We start from the raw sequence: 18,431 nt of genomic DNA on the forward strand, positions 1-18,431 counted from the left end.
TACAGTGCTTACATCTGATTGGCTAACACTTCTACGTAGCTTGCCTTAAAGAGATAGTTTTTTTTTTTTTTTACATCTGTATGGCATCCTCACCTAAAGTGGTGTGCAATCAGCACTGACTTACCACTGACAGCGTCCTGTGAGCCGAGACCCGGTCCAGTTTTGGGCGAGACGAAAGCAGTCCGGCCAAATGTTGGCTGGGGTCACGGAAATAAAGCATTTTTCTTTTAAAAACAATTTGTGTTCAAAAGAGTGAAAAGAGTATCACAAAACTGCACATAAAAAAAACTCAGACTCCATTACCGCCGGGCACTATTTTTCTGTTCGTATCACTGCATATCCAGCTGACAGACATCCGTTCCACCGTAATTATAACTTTGAAAAATCACAATAACATGTCTGACTACGACGACAATGTCTTTAGCACTGAGCCAAGGGGGGTATTATTTTATTCATTTTTTTCCTTTCGGACACATTATTACAGGTTACATCGATCACATCATCTCATTTGCAATATTGACATCCGAAAGAAGGGCTGACGGGTAAAAGCCATGGCTTATTAGCAACTCGTCCCCATCGCTTCTTACTATACTGTACGCATCAGTCATATACATTGATTCATATCGTTATCAATCCCAGACTTAAGTCTGCACACTCTTTGCTCAGTTCATCTTAAGTAACGTCTGTGTGTAAGTTGCAGCTAGTACCAATCTTTTGGAATTGGTAAATCGGTTCCCGGACGCCACCAACACGCCCACCCAACCAGGCGAGCAGCCAAGGCGAGCGCATGCTCGTTCACCAGTAGCGTCTTCGCTGACCTTGGATCAGCTTTCACATATGTTGTGGCTTCCAGAAGACTAGATGGGCTTGCATTCTGCCCATTGCGTCCACAGCAATGTTCACTCCATTCTGGTCAGTTCAGCCACCACTGTTGCCAGCATCCGATGATGCCTAGATCTTGATACTCTTGATACTGAGCGCTCACCAAGGCCAGCCCACCCGGAGTAGCCCCCGCTACGGAACCATGTTCACGTATATCTCATATTTATTTGTAATTTACCTGTAATTGTTCGTTCATGTAGTTGCTTTTTGTGCATGTTTAGAAAAATAAACATTGTAGAACTTTTGTTGTTTTTGTCCCTCTGTTGTGCTATGATCCCCACACTGTAGTTACTGACTGGACTCATATTTTTTCCCTTATATAACAGATTGGAGTTTATTTAGCAGGGAAATAATAGGCAATATGTATTTTTGCACAAATGCTTTATTGCAATTAGAGCAACATCCATCCACTACAGAATTAAAGCATTGTATTTAAATTCATTCTTTGAGGAATCGGAACCTTAAATTTCCATCCTAGTGTTCAAAATAGCAGGAAGCTAATCACCTGGAGCAGCAACATTTTGAAGAACTTTTCCATTTACTGTGGGAACTTGAGTTGGCCCAGTGTTTGCACCAAAAATAATTAGGTCTACAGATTCCCAGGGGGCTTTCTTAGTACCTCAGAGTCAGTCGGATCTTTTGATTTGATGGGCACATAGTGTATCATCACATAAATCTTGATATCTCAACAGCATTTCTAGTTGGTGAAACATAATGAATATCTAGGTTGAAACATTCCAAAAACAAACTGTTTCTTTGGCATTTAATCACATGGTAGTTATCACTGCCATGTATAATAATAATAATAATAATAATAATAATAATAGTGGGCGACACGGTGGCTGTCTGGTTAGCACGTCAACATCCCAGTGCAGAGGATGTGAGATCGAGTCCGGGCTTCGGCCTTCCTGGGTGGAGTTTGCATGTTCTACCCGTGCTTGCGTGGGTTTTCTCCGGGTACTCCGGTTTCCTCCCACATTCCAAATACATGCATGGCAGGTTAATTGAACACTCCAAATTGTCCATAGGTGTGATTGTGAGTGTGGATGGTTGTTCGTCTCTGTGTGCCCTGCGATTGGCTGGCAACCAGTTCAGGGTGTACCCCACCTACTGCCCGAAGCCAGCTGGAATAGGCTCCAGAGCCCCGCGACCCTTGTGAGGACAAGCGGTTAAGAAGATGGCTGGATGGATGGATAATAATAATAATAACGTTTAAAAATTCACTGCATTTTTCTCTGTGTTCTAGATGAAGTCACAATTTTAACTGATTAAATGTAGAAGACCTTTGCACACAGCGGCTTCAAATGTGTATCTATCTACATAAATATTATTTTAAGAATATGCTGCAGGCTATTACAGTGGTTCACAGGCCCATCACATGCCTTCAAGATGGTTGTCAGAGATGATTACTCCCCGCTGTCTTTGCTCTGTGAAAAAACAAAGAACTGTCAGCTAGACACTAACACGGACAGTCCCGCTACTGTAAATTAGGGACCCGAAAAAAATAAAAATAATGATGTTGTCATACCTATGGTGTGCCAATAATACACACATTATAAACCAATTGCAATAGTTAGCTTTGGGCCAATTAAAAGCTTAAAGGATTGTGACCTATCATCACTAGTATTTAGTTCAATTCAACTGAATTTGGTTAAGTTTCTTTATGTTTAACATAGAATTAATATTTGATTCACATGGCATTTAGGCGTCATAATATTGCGACAAAATATGACTTTGTGCTAGCAAAGATTATGACTTTTGTTCTTGAAAAAAAGCCCCTTTTTATTCATGTAAGATTACAACATTTTATGCCAACAAAATATTCCTTTGTTCATATTCTGGAAAAGATAACAGGTATTTTCCTTGAGAAAACAAAAACATAAGACAAAAAAATTTTGTCTCAGGAAAATTATACTTTTTTGTGACCTTTATTCTTTAAAAAAAAAAGTAACTTTAGTTGTTTAAAAACATTTTTTTAAATCTTGTTTTCTTTTCGTAAATAGGCATTTTATACTTCTTGCGACCTTTACAGGTACATATGGTAGTTTAATTGGACTAGGTTCATGAGGGGATCCTTGGATAAAATTATCTCCTATGAAGTTTTTCTTGGACCCAAAGAGTTTAAGAACCTTTTGTGGTAACAACTAGAACACCACAATTGTCACACCTTGGCCATGTCCCGACTCTTGACTTTCATCTTGTTGACCTGGGACTCTGCTATGTCAGCTCTCTCCTCGGCCTCCTCCAACTCATGCTGCACCTTCCTCAGTTTGGTCATGTGGGCGTTGGCTTGCTCCTCCTGTGCAAAATCAAGAGAGCAAGTCACCAACCAGACCAAGAACATGGCTGTCGTGGTGAGAGACCAAGTACTCACCGCTTCTTCAGCCTGCCGCTTGTACACTTTGACCTTCATCTGGAGTTTATCCACCAACTCCTGTAGCCTCATGGCCGTTTTCTTTTCCTCATCAGTCTGTGAGGAGGTATGACACGTTAGATTAGTTCCTTGAAGAGAAATATGTTATGGTATGGTGATTAGGCTACCCACAAATTCGCCAGTCGTTATGAACAAATTCAACTGTAGTGCGGTTTATCATTCGTGACAGTCATTGGCTGAAAAACTTTTTATCTCTACTATCGGTGTATTTTTGTGTTCATTCTGTCGCTGTGTCGGCAAAAAATATGATTGGCTTGTGTTGGTAGTGGATGTTGCGGAGTCTTGACTGCATGTGTACGTTTTTGCTATGCTTAGTGGCTATTAAAAAGCTAACGAAATGAGAAATCTCGTTTTTGCTTTCCAATTCTTAGTTTTATGGACTGCGATTGTGACATACACTTCTAGTGCATTTTATCTCAATAAAATCACCTGCACGTCATTTATTTGTTGATGTTAGATGAGTTGGAAATTGTATTGAAGTGTGTTTATTATAATTTTTTTTTTTTTTTAATGTAGGCAATCATAAAAAAAAAATCATCTATATTTTGAGGGGAGGGTGGGGTGGGGCGACCCTTACTCACAGCTTTTCGCCGTTTGTAGCGTGTCCCTAATTGCTGTGAATACCGAGGGGTCACAGTATGTTATTCCTTCTACTTGACCTGATAGGTGAGTTCTTTAATCTTGCGTTCCAGCTTCCGTGCCCCTTTCACAGTGTCTGAGCTGTGTCTTTGCTCCGCTTCCAGCTCATTTTCCAGCTCTCGCACCTGAAAGTGTGCCGATGGAGTCATGAGAATATTTCTCTGAAACTGATCATAGAAAGTCCGCAACAGTTGAATGGTGGCAAATTGGCAACGTAACTCTTCCTTGTTGTTAAAGACATTTCACCTTAAATCCAAAAGGCTTCTTCAGGTCTAAATCTTTAGAGTGGAATTCTCTTATCCGTGTATTTTTTTGAAAAACCTTGGATGACTGACAATCTACAAAGACTGACTCCACACAATTATTTCTTTCAGCAGGTTAACAAGCAATTTGCTCACCCTGGCTTCAAGTTTCTGGAGCTGCTTCTTCCCACCCTTCATGGCGAGACTCTCTGCCTCGTCCAGACGCTGCTGCAGGTCCTTGACGGTGGTCTCCAGGTTCTTTTTCATCCTCTCCAGGTGAGCGCTGGTGTCCTGCTCCTTCTTCAGCTCTTCAGCCATGATGGCGGCCTGCGCAATGAAACCATGCTGCATGTTACATCATCGCCGCCTTCATTGGGAAAGTTTGAAGCTGGTGTTGAACGTACATCAGTGATGGCCTTCTTGGCCTTGTCCTCGGCATTTCTGGCTGTTTGGACGCTATCGTCCATCTCGCCTTGAATCTGAGACAGGTCGGCCTCCAATTTTTTGCGGCTATTGAGCAGACTGGTGTTCTGTAAAAGAAAGATTTGTTACTTGTCCAAGGCCAGCAGATGTTTAGAGGTTCAAACCTGAGAGTGAAGCAGCTGAACTCTCTCGCCAGCGTCCAGCAGCTCCTGCTCGGCCAATTTGCGGCTCCGCTCTGTTTGTTCCAGGGCAGCTCGGACTTCCTCCATTTCTGCCTGCATCAGGTTGCTCCTGCGTTCGGCCATAGTGACCTGGTCCTTCATGTCCTCATTACTCCTCAGGACATCATCCAGCTGAATCTGGATATCCTGATGGGGGATGCAAAGATCACATTGAGCGAGTTGACGCGTTGATGTTTGTGCACATTTCACAGATGTTGCTCACTTTCAGCTGAACTTGCACGTTCCTCAGCTGTTTCTGAGCCTCGGCCGCCTGCCTGTTGGCATGGCTCAGCTGGATTTCCATCTCGTTGAGGTCTCCTTCCATTTTCTTCTTAACTCTCAGTGCATCATTTCTGCTCCTCACCTCAGCTTCCAGGTTGCTTTGAATGGAGTCGATAATTCGTTGGCTGTTTCTCTTCATCTGATCGAGCTCTTCGTCCTTCTCAGCTATCTTCTTGTCCACTTCACTCTTCACCTGATTGAGCTCGAGTTGGACTCGCAAAATCTTGGACTCCTCATGTTCCAGGGAGGCCTACATGGACACAAGGGTGGTCACAAGGAACAGAGATTGACTACACTACTGAGTTGCAGCTTTCTGTCAATACCTCAGCCTCCTCCAGAGATGTCTGGGCTTCCAACTTTTCCTGCTCAGCTTGTTTCTTGGATTTTTCCAACTCATGGATGTTTTTTCCCATTTCTCCCAGCTGCTCAGTGAGATCCACTATCTCCTCTGGAATGAGAAAGTTGACCTTGCTCCAAATAGGTACAAGTTTAATAAGGTTTTGCACGAAATATAACAAAATAAAGGAAATACGTTGAACCACAAATTTTGAATTGAGGCAACAAAAGTCTTTACTTTATGCCCCTCCACTCCCAACCTTGAACTGCAGGACATCAACACCAAGCACTGCAGATTAAGAGTCAGGATTATTGCCCAGGACCTCGGTCATCAAGGCCATCAAGGATACGACACTTGACATTCAGGACCAACATGGGAAGGCGTAGCAGTGACCTGCCCTAGGCAATGAGGTAGCAGTCTTTCGGAAGGAGATGTTAGGACGTTAGGCGATAACAGATATTGTAAACCTCCTCTGTTTAGAGAGGACTTTTTTAGTTTGGCATGAATGGCTTCTCTCACATCTCTTACAAAATGTCAGTCCTCTCAATGTACTCCCAAAATATTGTCCAATGGACTGAAGGTGAGACTTTGTCACTAACAAGAAGAGTCAAGTTGCCTCAATTCAACATTACCATGACCTGCATGACTGAGAATCTACACAGAGGCATACGTTGAAGGTTCTTATTTTCCCGCTTGAAAGTCTCCAGCTGTTCCAGGCACTCTTCAAAAGCATTCTTAATCCTGAAGTTCTCAGTGCCTAAAGATCGTACTTCTTTGAGCGCTGACTCCAGTTCTGTCTGACCCTCCTCATACTTCTGCTTCCACTCAGCAAGAACCTGCAGGAACATTTTGCACAGCTTGATGGTATGAAATATGAATCTTCATCATGTATCAAGGAAGGTCTTAGAAGAGTAACCTTATCAAAGGTCCTCTGCTTCTTGTCCACGATGGTGGCAGCAGCGTTGGACCTCTCCATGTCCATCATCAGGTCCTCCACTTCTCCCTGAAGCCGCTGCTTTGTCTTCTCCAGAGATGAACACTTGGAGTTGACGGCCTCCACAGCTTCTTCTGCTTCCTGTAGCCGCAGCGCCAGCTTCTTCCTACCAGAAAGAAAAACATGTACACTAGATCAAGGATGATTTAGACAGTGTTACACTAACTATGTGAAAAGAAAAAAATATTTAGGGGTCCTGACCAAAAGGCTCTAGGTTTCATTTACCCCCTAGTGAAATTTATTAATGTAAACTAGCCCTTAGGTTGCTCAGGTTCTCAGCTACCATTGCTTATTTATCAAATCTGCGCATTGCACTTTGTGCAACAACTGATAATAATGATATATTTATGCTGTTAGTTCTGGACTGAATATGTTAGCAATCTTGTGTACGAGTATGATGTTTCTTTTTATTTATTTACTAAGTCTGTGTGTTTTAGTTTAGAATTTGCCTCATCTTCACTGTTGATATTGTCATATGTCTTGTGCTTTATGTGCTGCTGCTGCCAAAAAGGTGTCTTTATGACCTAGCTCTCCCCTAAGATAATATCCCCGTAAAGTAATGGGAATGTAGGTCTGTGCTTCTGATGATGGTTTGGCCAATAAGGAAGGCCTTGCCTTATCCGCCCACCAGTAGTCAAAAACCCTGAGGTTCTGCTCTCAGTTGATTTTGTGTTTCTCACTTAGCTTCCTCCAGCTCCTCATTACGCTGAATAGCATCCGTCTCGTATTTGTTTCTCCACTGAGCCACATCGCTGTTGGCCTTGGATAGACAGCGATGGAGCTCGGCCTTGGCTTCCTGCTCCTCCTCATACTGCTCTCTCAGAAGCTCACAGTCATGTTGCGTGGACTGCAAGCCATGAGCCAGGGCATTCTTGGCCTTCACAACAAATGAACAGCGTATCAGCAGCTTGTCGTTGCTTTTGTGCTACGCGTCTGCTCGTCCACGCTCACCTTCACCTCCTCCTCATTGAGTCTTTTTAGCTCATCAATCTGCTGGAGGAATCCTTGCTTTCCCCGGGTGAGCTGAGACAGAAGCACGGCTTTCTCCTCCAGCTGCCGAGACATTTCAACTACGCAATAAAAAAAACTGTTATAAGCAGTAGATTTGTGAACTTTCAAAAGCCTCATGGTTTGATTTGATTACGATTATCATGTCAATGATTTGGCTTTAAATCCTTGGCTGTAAAGGCTCTCACAGCCAGTTTTTTTTTTTCATTTTGTTAGAGTTAATAGGGATGGTTGACTCATGGTAGCTCATTGATACGCTGGCTGTGTTTGCCTTGGCCAATTTAGTTAAAAACTTGTGCTGGAAACAACTCGCATGATTCCTTAAGTTATTGGCGTTTGTGACATATTTCATTTTTGTGTGTCAAGCTCTACATACTGTTTAGGGTTTGTCCAGTAATTTCATACTTCTTCCTTGTAAAAACTAAAATGTGTCAAGAGATCCACTCTTAAAAAGTTAAATTCACGTGCGCAACGAAGGATGTCAGTTAGATTATCATTAACACCCAGCATAGACATAGACACTACAAAAATCTGAATGCCGTGGGTCCAAAATGAACAAGCAATGTCATTACTGTGCGTTAATTTCAGTTATGGTCTACAGCTGTGTCACCGACGCATCGATTATATAATTAATTTCAACTTTGATGCATTTAATGCATGTTTAGATCTTGCTCACCATTTTCTGTCTGCAGTCGAGCGTTTTGGCTGGAGACATCATTCAGTAGCCTCTGCTGCTCCTCTTCTTTAGCTTTGACCTCATTTAGTTGATCTTCAAGCGAGCGGCACATTTTCTCCAGATTAATCTACTCAGAAAAAGACAATCCCTTGTTTGAAACCAGGAATCTCACTGCTTGTGACTGGACTTGACCCTGCCTGACCTTGGCTTTGGCCACACTCTCCAGATTGCTAGACAGGTCGTCCATCTCTAGTCGTAGCTCACTTTTCTCCTTGTCTAGCTTCTGCCGGACCCTTTGAATGTTGTCCAGTTGCTCCCCCAACTCGACTACGGTGTCTGCATGCTTCTTGCGCAGGGCGGCGGTCGTGGCCTCGTGCTGCAGTGACCGCTCCTCCAGCTCTCTGCGCAGCTTGAGGAACTCAACCTCCTGCTTCTTGTTGGCCTCCACCTGAGTTGTGGTGGATGCTCCAGCCTCCTCCAGCCTCTCAGTGATGTCCTCCAGCTCCCGGGACATATCTGACCTCTGCTTCTCCACTTTGGCTCGTGCAGCACGTTCAGCCTCCATTTCCTCCTCCAACTCCTCAGATCGGGCCTGCAAAGGAGAAATAGAAAAAACATTTTTTTATAAACTCAAGTCCAATAAAGTTCATGTGACTGGTCAAATTCTTCTTAACCAAAACTTATCACCTGAATCTCTTTGATTTTTTTCTGCAGCTGTGAACCGAGAGCTTGTTCATCTTCAACCTTTGTCTGCAGCTGTGAAGCCTCAAAGTCTTTCCTGTCAGAGAAAGTTCAGGAACAACATGGCAGTCAATGCCACATGTATTCTATTTTATTTTTTAGAATGTTGCTATTCATAAAAAGTTTAGGTAACTTCGATTTTAGGTGACATTTTAGAATGAACCTAAAACGCACTGTAACTGTTACAGGTGACTTTAACCATGGGAAAACATACTTTCTAATCTTCTCATCAAGCTGCTGTTTCTCATTTTCTAGATCCATGATAGACTCCAGGGAAAGTTTGAGATCACCCTCCAACTTCCGCTTGGCTCTTTCCTGGTCCATCCGGATCTTCTTCTCGTGCTCTAGCGAGCCTTCCAACTACAACATTACGTGATTGCGGCGTATGTCAGTTGTGTCATCGTATTTGCACATGAGCGGCAACTCACCTCATCAACCTGCTGCTCTAACTTTGCTTTGGCCTTGCTAAGGATGTTGACCTTCTCCTCCTCGGCCTGCAGGTCATCCAGTGTCTGCTGATGGGCCTCTTGCAAGGCTTTTTTCTCCTTTGACAGTTTGGTATTGGTATCATCCTGACTCATGATCTCCTCTGTCATGTTTTTCACCTTTAACAGATAGTAAGATGTAACGTTAGATGTTACGATTTTAAGCACAATGTTTGCGTCCACTCACCTTATTTTCCACTGCATGTTTCTCCTTCTCTACTTTGGCTAAGGTCAGTTCGAGGTCATCAATGTCCCTCTTCAGCTCTGAGCTCTCATCTTCAAGCTTTCGCTTCTTTGTCGTCAGCTCAGCGTTCATCTCCTCCTCATCCTCCAGTCGCTCCATCACTTCATTCAGCTTGGCCTCCAGTTGGATCTTGCTCTTGATGAGTCCTTCACAGCGCTCTTCAGCATCCAGCAGGTTGTCCGACTCCTGATAAAGTACACAGTAAACATTTAGGAAATATTCTTCCTACCTTCACCCTCATTTTTCATGCTCAAATGATGGAAAATGACATGTAAACGATCAGAAATTAAGGTTTGTACATTCTTAGATAATATTTCAGTAATAACTCTAACACAAGAAGAAGCTGGTGGGAACTTGATGGACTTTGGGTGCAATCAACCATGAATCGATTCAAAACGCACCGCCTGGACTTGGAGAAGAAGATCGTTACGTTCTTGTACAACAGAGACCATCTTCTCTTCAATCTCTCGCCGCCGGTTTTCTGACTTGGCCAAATCCTCTTTGAGCTTCGTGAAGTCCACCTTCATTTGGGCCATTTCCTTCTCGGCCTCTGCGCTCTTGAGCAGAGGCTTCAGTTTAAAGTACAGCTTCATCCACGGCCAGTGTTTGACGTTCATGAAGGAACGGAAATTGTACTGGATGGTATAAATGGACTCCCTGTCAACAACAAAACATGTTGGCCCTATGACGAGATTCCTTACAATATAGAGAATGTGATTATACTGTAAGCATAATTACTTCCTGGCCATCATCTTCTGGTACTGCAGCCGGATCAGAAATCCACGACAGAGTGCCTGAGTGGACTTCACAACATGAGCTAACCGTTCATCTCTCATTTCTTCTAGAGCGCCCAGCAGGCCAGCTTTAAAGAATACCTGAAAGTGACATCACCATCATTCCTTTCCAACTCAGCACTTGTATTGATGGAAAATGTAAACAATCACAGATTAATGTCCATATGTCTCACACGTGATTTGATTAATACAGACTTAATGACTGATTAAAGTATTGCGTATGATTATAGTGGTGTTGGGGGCGGGGTTGATATTGATTGATTTTATTTTTTTATTAAAAGATTAAATCAGACAAGATCATCTCCCTGGTAAATGATAAAACCTTTGTAGCCAGATAATTAATTTTAACTCTGAAACACTTAAACAGTCAGAACCTTTGTGTGTCCAAACTTGTACTGTGTGTGGTCTACATCGATGGAGCCCAGAAGCTTCTCTGCTGCCTTCTTGTTATCCATGAATTGTCCTTCTGGAACAGCACTGGCATTAAGGATCCTGTATCTGCAAAAGCAACACCATATGCCCATAAGTAATTCATGTAAATGCTTTATTGTACATTGGGAAAGTTCACCTGAACATTTGTTTACCTTTGCTTAAAGTCTCCGTACAGAATCCTGCTCGGAAATCCTTTCCTGCAGATGCGGATGCCTTCCAGCACACCGTTGCAACGCAGCTGGTGAAGGACCAGGCTGTTCTCCATGATGCCTATGCAACACATTCATTCCCGAGTTAACTAAACCAAGAAAACATCAAAACAACAAGCCTGTTGCATTGTAACTCAAAAATGAGGAAGTCTACCTGGAGTTTTTGTCTCATTCGGAATGATGCATCTCACAAAGTGAGGATGAGTGGTCCTTAGGTTCGTCATGAGCTTCCCGAGGTTCTCCTGCAATAATTAGTTGAGTTTCTTGGAAATTTGACAAGTTAACATGCCATTTTACAATTAATCTAAAGAGTTAAAACCTACATTTCCAACTATCATTTACTATATGATTATCCTCACTAGAGTCAAGGGTGAGCTGGGGTCTTTGCCAGCTGACTTTGGGCTAGAAGTCAGGTATACCCAGGACTGGTTGCCACCCAATCACAAGGCACAAAGATAAATTCAGACTCACAAGCACACCTACGGACAATTTAGCGTCTTCAGTTTTCCCAACAAGCATGTTTGGATGAGAGAAAGAGTTCAAGTACTCAGACAACTCTCTCAAGCATGGGAAGCACATGCAATCTTCACACAGAAGACTGGAGCTGAGAGTCCTACCCAAAACCTCAGAATTGTGAGGCAGATGCCATAATCACCCTACCAAGCTGCATTGCAACCTGATAAAATTTTTTTAAAAAAAAAGCTCTTCACTTGTTCCTACCCTGAACAACGCTGACACTGTTTGGAAAGATGCTCCCTTCTTCTTGGACACTTTCTTGCCTCCTCCAGCTGGTGCATCTGAATAAACAAAGTACGGCGCTGCTTCTTTATTAAAGATTCTTCACAACAAAAGGAGACAAAGTGAAAAAATTACCGTCTGCTCCAGAGAACGTGACGTAAAACATTGCTAGGATCTTGACCGATGACTTTTGGTACAGCTGTACCACGGACTCGTTCAACGGGTCTTTGTTCTTCTCCAGCCAGCCGCTGATGTTGTAGTCCACCATGCCGGCATAGTGCATCAGTGAAAAGTGAGCTTCTGGTTTGCCTTTGACCACTTTGGGCTTCAGGAAGCAGCTATTTTTGCCCAGATGTTGGTCGTAAAGTTTGTTCTTGAAGGATACGTCGGTCGACTTTGGGAACATACACTCCTCCTCCAGGATCGAGAAGATGCCCATCGGCTAGTAAATAAAAACAGCACAGTTGACATCACGTGTTGATATTCCTACACCTAAAAATGGATCATGTACCTTCTCAATGAGCTCAATGCAAGCTGCCAAGTCCATGCCAAAGTCGATGAACTCCCAGTCGATGCCTTCCTTCTTGTACTCTTCTTGCTCCAGGACAAACATGTGGTGGTTGAAGAACTGCTGCAGTTTCTCGTTGGTAAAGTTGATGCAGAGCTGCTCCATGCTGTTGAACTTTAGAGCAGATTTGAATGGGAAGACATCAACCACTGATATGAAGCCAGCTGTTTCAAGAATATTGGATCCAATATTTCTAAAGTTAATAGGAACTGATCAATTCAGAATGTTTGTAAACAATAAGCACCGGGATACTTCCAGGTGGCAGACCATGTGTGATATCTGCTGATCTGAACTGGTGTTTGGGCTCGCACTACCAAAAGGCTTCAAAAGGAAAGGATTAGTGGCGACATTGGAAAATGCTTTGCCTTTTACAAACTGGACGGACGTGTGATATTATAGTGAATTGTTCTATAGGGTTCTTGGAACAATAATCCACAAACGTTTGTAGATCATTAGAGGAAAAGAAACTTGTACAAATTATTTTTAGCTGTCTTTAACTGCTTGGTTTTGTTGCAAGTACCCGAGATAATAATCCTGTCTTTATGGAATGGAATAACCTACATCAAAAATTTCGAATCCAGCAATGTCGAGAACACCAATGAAGTGTTGTCTGGGCTGCTTGGTGTCCAGCTGCTGGTTGATGCGCTGCACCATCCACAGGAACATCTTCTCATAGACAGATTTGGCCAATGCGCCGATAGCATTGTAGACCTGACAGAAGGACAAGAATGTTAGAAGAACTAAATTGATTTGTGGTATTGCAGAATTAAATCTCTTTTTATTCACAGTAGGCATAAACCCCTTAGATTTGCATGTCACAAATCAGTGCCTTCAGCAGGCCAAACACACCATGCGTGAAATTAGGCGACATAGTCTCGGCTCCTTCATCCATATGTCGGTGAAACGTAGCATGTAAATAACAATAAAGATGCACTTGCTCACTTACAGCATATGTTGACAGATAGTGATCGTACCTGCTGCATATTTTGTCCCTTGGTGACATACTCGTTGCCCACCTTGACGCGTGGGTAACAAAGATTCTTCAGAAGGTCAGCAGAGTTCAGACCCATCAGATACGCTGCCTTGTCAGCCTCTGTAGTTTTAAGCAAAGTTTAATCAAACTGTTTGTTTAAAAGAGGTATGATGTAAATCAGCGGTCACACCCAGAATGAACAAAAAAATCTTTAATTTCTAAATGTCCTAGACGTTAGATACATTTTGGAGTAGAATGGATAAAAGTAATTTTATGCCATTATACAAACAAGAGCAGGGCTGATGTAAAATAATATGTTGACAGGTTGACTGTGTTGAGCAATAAAATATTTTTGTTGTGACCTCGTACCAAATGGTCTACAGATTGGTACAGGTCCATGGCCTGGTTACTTAGGACATATCTCATTCTTAAATGTTTGAGTTTGCGGGATATCCTTACCTTCAGTGCAATCTGGTTCCGCCTGTTCTTCTCGCTGTTTCTGCTTGAACTTCATGTTCCCATAATGCATCACAGCCCCTGTCAGCTTGTAGATGGACATCTTTTCCTCTTGGGTGAAACCCAGAATGTCGAAGGCCTCCTGAAGCACAAATGAAATGAGCAATGTTGCACAGTGCATCCGCTACACAAACTATTTATGAGCACACTCACGTCTGTGGCCATCAACTCCTCAGCATCATCTATGCTTTTCACGCTGATCTCACCATGGCTAATGAACGCAAAGTCGTAAGGGTTGGTTGTGATGAGGAGCAGGTCTAGAGATGAACAGGATGACATATTTTGGGGAAATGTTTTTGAGAGGACATTGAGATGTGAGCTCAATTTTACCGATGAGTTCCGGCTTCTTGTTGCAGGTCAGCTGATAGAAGATGTGATAACTCCTCTCGGACCCCAGCTGGAACGACACCCTGGACTTTTCCAACAGATCTTTCAGGAGGGAAAATGAAACGTGACTTTTGGTTGTATTGATCTCTTTAATATGATATGAGCATCTTGGAAAACGTACATGTTTCGATATCTGCTGATGCTAGTTTGCCAGTTGCGCCAAAGTGTATTCGGATGAATTTACCCTGAAAGATGGAACTTGGTGTCAAGGTGGAATAGCATCAACAACCAGCCGGTTGCTTTTTTATCAAAACCAAAAGCGACTCACAAAGCGAGAAGAATTGTCATTCCTCACAGTTTTGGCATTCCCAAAAGCTTCTAGCAGAGGGTTGGCCTGGATGATCTGGTCCTCTAGGGTTCCCTGTAGACAAGCAAATTGGTCAACCACAGATCTGGTTCTCCATGAGTCATTGATGACCAACCTTCATTTTGTTGTTGTTTTCCTTCTTCTTGTCTGCAGACACAGCAATGGTGGCAAAGTACTGAATGACCCGCTTGGTGTTGACTGTCTTTCCTGCTCCAGATTCACCGCTGGAAGCAACAAACGTATTAGCATCTCCTGACAGATGCTTCTGTGTTGACATTTCAGGGTAAACCAAAATGCACTACACTAAAACTTTGTGAGTTGTTAATTTGAAGAAAACAAAAAGGTTCTGTGCTTACGTGATGAGGATAGACTGGTTTTCACGATCTGTGGGAAAAAAGACAGTCAGGTGACCAAGTCATTGACGCAAGTCCTGAAGAGTGCCATTGTAGTCCTGGCTTACCTGTCAGCATGAACTGGTAGGCGTTATCGGACAGGGCGAAGATGTGAGGAGGCACCTCCATTCTCTTCTTTCCTCGGTAGGCCTGGACCACTTCGGGGTTGTAGACCGGCAACCATTTGTAAGGGTTGACGGTCACACAGAAAAGACCAGAGTACGTCTGTATAGAAAGCCGTTTCAGCATTCATTGCGTATCCTTGATATCCATCTTAAAGGTCCATATACTAGTATCGCATTTAGGGATAATTGAATTTTAGGTTTAGGTTTAATTGCTGTTAGGATTATGAGTTGGGCAAAATCTCAAAATGGACCCGGAAAGTTTGAGAAACCCCGCTTTCGAGACCTACGTAGATCATCCAGGCGGCGTAGCGCTCCTTCAGGTTGAAGAGTACGGCCGGCTCATGGAGGTGCGTCATCATGACCATGTCCTCAATCTTGTCGAATTTGGGAGGATTCATGGGGAACACTTGATCCTCCTGCACAGTCAACTTCTGTGGACAAAAGTCACACCAGAATTCAACATGAATGACACCATAGTAATTACAACTGTAAATTATTGAAGATTCTAAAGTGACCATAAGTGCCAATGAGAGTATACATTTATTATTTTTTGTCTAATAAATGTGCCCTTTGATTGTTGGCGACCAGAACATGGTCTTCTCGCCCAATTGCAGCTCATCGGCAACCCAAATAAGTGAAAAGTTACATATGCTAACTTTTTATAAAGAAAGTGACATTGGATTCATTGTATTTTTATACTTTTATTATCGCTGTGGTTGTTTGTTTTTTCAATTAATGAAACTAAAATGTAAATATAAATAAATAAATAACAGTGTTCCAGTGATAGGAGAGGGACCAAGCCCTGCTGTGAATAGCAAAAATATATGATTAATTGAAGCCCTCCAATCTTTTATAAATACCTATTGATGCTACAAGGTTTCAGCAAAGCACTATTTTTGTCTAAATAAAACGCCTCAACTCACTTCAACATAGTGCCAACCTTGGCACTAAGCTTCAATGGAACGGCGCCAAAGCGCCTTAATTGCTATATATCGATGCCGAAAATTGGAGTGATGCGAGTAGAGCTGAAGATGAAAACAGAAAATGTCCACACACCCTGTCGTCTTCCGTCTTGACGTTGACTTTTCCATCCGCCTTGTCCTGGATGGTGGCCTTGACGTACACCTCCTTGTCCTCACTGACAAAACAGGCTGTTTTGCTGTCAAAAGGCCGGGCCTGCGCCTCTGTCCTTTCCCGTTCAGACTTTCGGAGGTACTGGGAGGCTGGCCCAAAGATCGACATCTCGCCGTCGCTGCTCATGGTCACTAGAGAAAGTCTCCTTGCGTAGACCTGATTGAGGAAGTTGTAGCGTCAAATCAGTCAGACGGAGACTTTTATACTTCAGCATCGTCCTTGGTGGGGTGGGGGTGGTGTCCTCTATTGTGTGCCAGCTTTAGTCTCCGGAACCCGCTGCTCCTCCTGGATGAGGGCGGATCACATTTGTTGTTTGTATTTAGCAGCAAATACAGAACTCAAAAAAGTTTGGGATTTTGGGCTTTGGGATGAAATTTCCGTATTCATTTAAAATGCTTTACGGGTGAGTTTACAGAAGGTCAAGTAAAGTTAAGCCTTTAAAGCTTTTAGTGAATTTTAGGATCTTCCTTAAATTTCAACATGTATACCCCTAACTTTTTTTAAGTAGTATATCACATTCTTTCTCTACAGTATTATTCTTGGGACTGTCCATGCGTTAGCTCTCTCTTGGCAACCATAATCCTTCATTCATTCATCTCAGAACTGCAGTTGGAAATGACAATGCAGACAAAATTACCACTCTGGGGATGTTTCATTATGCGTACCTTCACAGAACTAAAATGTTTGGAAAAGGGAAGTGAGGTGAACACAAATGGCTAGCAGAGGATTAAAGAGACACGTTGTGGTATTGTGATTGTATACATTGAAGCAAGTGAAATCCAGTGAGATTTAAAATGTCTAAACCAACACTTCCTCTAATTATCCCACAGCGGCGAGGTGTCACTCCAGTTGTTTCTTTGGATCAGGCTAACAGCTGACGATCTGAAGAGGATGGAAGATGTTCCTGGTGAGGATTAGCAGAAGCAGCTGGTCAGGAAACAAAGGGCAAAAATCAAAGCCAGAGTAGGATTCAGGAGGCGGCCATCCAAAGTCGATTGTGACGGCAGACGGACGCCCGGCCTGTTGTCTGCTGGCCAGGAAAAAAGCGACTTTCACCTTGACGCTCTTTAGTCAAGAACAGTCACCCGTCACCCCTCACCAACCACACACAGGTCAGAATTTTTTAATTTAATAAATACATTGAATTGCAAGCTAGATTAATTTGCTCATTGTGTTTTTGGTGGTGTTTTGCAGTGATATGTTGTATTGTGGCATATTATGTTGTGCTGTATTCATGTTGTGTAGTGTTGTGTTCTCCCTAGAGGAAACGAAATGGACAAATGAAACATGTTTGAGATCTCAAACATGTCTCATTTACTTCTCCTAGACAACAATGAGATTGGTGTGAGACCAAACTGAGACTAAGGTGTGTTGCTCCTGTGTCTCATCTTTTTTGGAGTTTTAGATGATATCTCAATAAGGTCTCACATATTTCTCAGTGTTTCTCAGTTCGCCGCTTGTGTCTTGTCCAGGTTGTCTCGTCAATTTGTTTGTACTATTAGTCCTATAGTTATACTATACAACGCTAACTTTAAATCTGATATATATATATAAATCATATATATATATATATATATATAAATCATATTTATCTTGTATATCTTATATATTATACTGTATATTACTTACATAATGTACAGTGCAAACAAATATTTTAAAGAAAGTTAAAAAAAACACTTGTTTCTGGGAAACAACAACGATATGTGGATGGCTCTGCTGAATCAGAACTGCACTACACGCAATTGCATATCAAGAAAATACAGTTTAACCTAATCCTAAATGTTAAAGCTAAGTTGCTAATGATCTATTAGCAATGAAAGCAAGGTGTGTAAGCTAACCAACTGCACTCAAATGGGACATGAGTGCTTAAATACATGAATGGAGCTTATTTAAGTTATTGTTTACATGCTATCATAACAGTTGAAGACAGAACATTGAATAACAATGGTAGAATATGTTACATGTTGTTAGGTTTAGTTTTTAAAGTAAATTAAGTGTAATAGTGTAAAAAGTTTACCTGTAACTTGTTTTTCTTCTCACTTTTAACTCCTTTCATCAGGAAACTAAGCAGAGATGTGTCATCTGTCATGCAGCAGGTTTTTTTTAGTTAGTGAGGCAAGTAAGAACCTTTATATTAATTATTGAGCTAATGATGAACATTGCATTAGTTTCGCACTGTAATATAACAAATATGTAGATGTTGTACTTTGTTGCTTTTAATATATTTTCTGTTCATGTACAGGTTGTT

The 18,431-nt window shown here is 42.2% G+C and overlaps 1 protein-coding gene across 1 annotated transcript; it reads right to left on the bottom strand.

Moving 5' to 3' along the window:
* Nucleotides 1-1,538: 1,538 nt before the first annotated feature.
* Nucleotides 1,539-16,456, bottom strand: LOC144043321 (myosin-1-like). The gene is made up of 39 exons (XM_077556815.1): nucleotides 16,106-16,456; nucleotides 15,337-15,480; nucleotides 14,993-15,149; nucleotides 14,889-14,916; nucleotides 14,648-14,756; nucleotides 14,494-14,586; nucleotides 14,347-14,410; nucleotides 14,169-14,267; nucleotides 13,992-14,095; nucleotides 13,782-13,920; nucleotides 13,324-13,442; nucleotides 12,911-13,060; nucleotides 12,293-12,463; nucleotides 11,917-12,223; nucleotides 11,764-11,840; nucleotides 11,198-11,285; nucleotides 10,987-11,104; nucleotides 10,777-10,900; nucleotides 10,347-10,483; nucleotides 10,010-10,265; nucleotides 9,552-9,794; nucleotides 9,308-9,484; nucleotides 9,094-9,239; nucleotides 8,826-8,916; nucleotides 8,341-8,730; nucleotides 8,139-8,265; nucleotides 7,406-7,524; nucleotides 7,135-7,331; nucleotides 6,377-6,560; nucleotides 6,131-6,296; nucleotides 5,447-5,571; nucleotides 5,065-5,373; nucleotides 4,785-4,988; nucleotides 4,602-4,727; nucleotides 4,354-4,524; nucleotides 3,976-4,080; nucleotides 3,257-3,352; nucleotides 3,050-3,181; nucleotides 1,539-2,309 (listed from the first exon to the last, which is right to left on the bottom strand). Exons 1-39 carry the CDS (start codon nucleotides 16,307-16,309, stop codon nucleotides 2,289-2,291), a joined length of 5,817 nt encoding a protein of 1,938 aa, XP_077412941.1. The 5' UTR covers nucleotides 16,310-16,456; the 3' UTR covers nucleotides 1,539-2,288.
* Between the last annotated feature and the right edge of the window lie 1,975 nt (nucleotides 16,457-18,431).

This window comes from Vanacampus margaritifer, chromosome 2, assembly GCF_051991255.1.
Source record: "Vanacampus margaritifer isolate UIUO_Vmar chromosome 2, RoL_Vmar_1.0, whole genome shotgun sequence".
Taxonomy (NCBI): Eukaryota; Metazoa; Chordata; class Actinopteri; order Syngnathiformes; family Syngnathidae; genus Vanacampus; species Vanacampus margaritifer.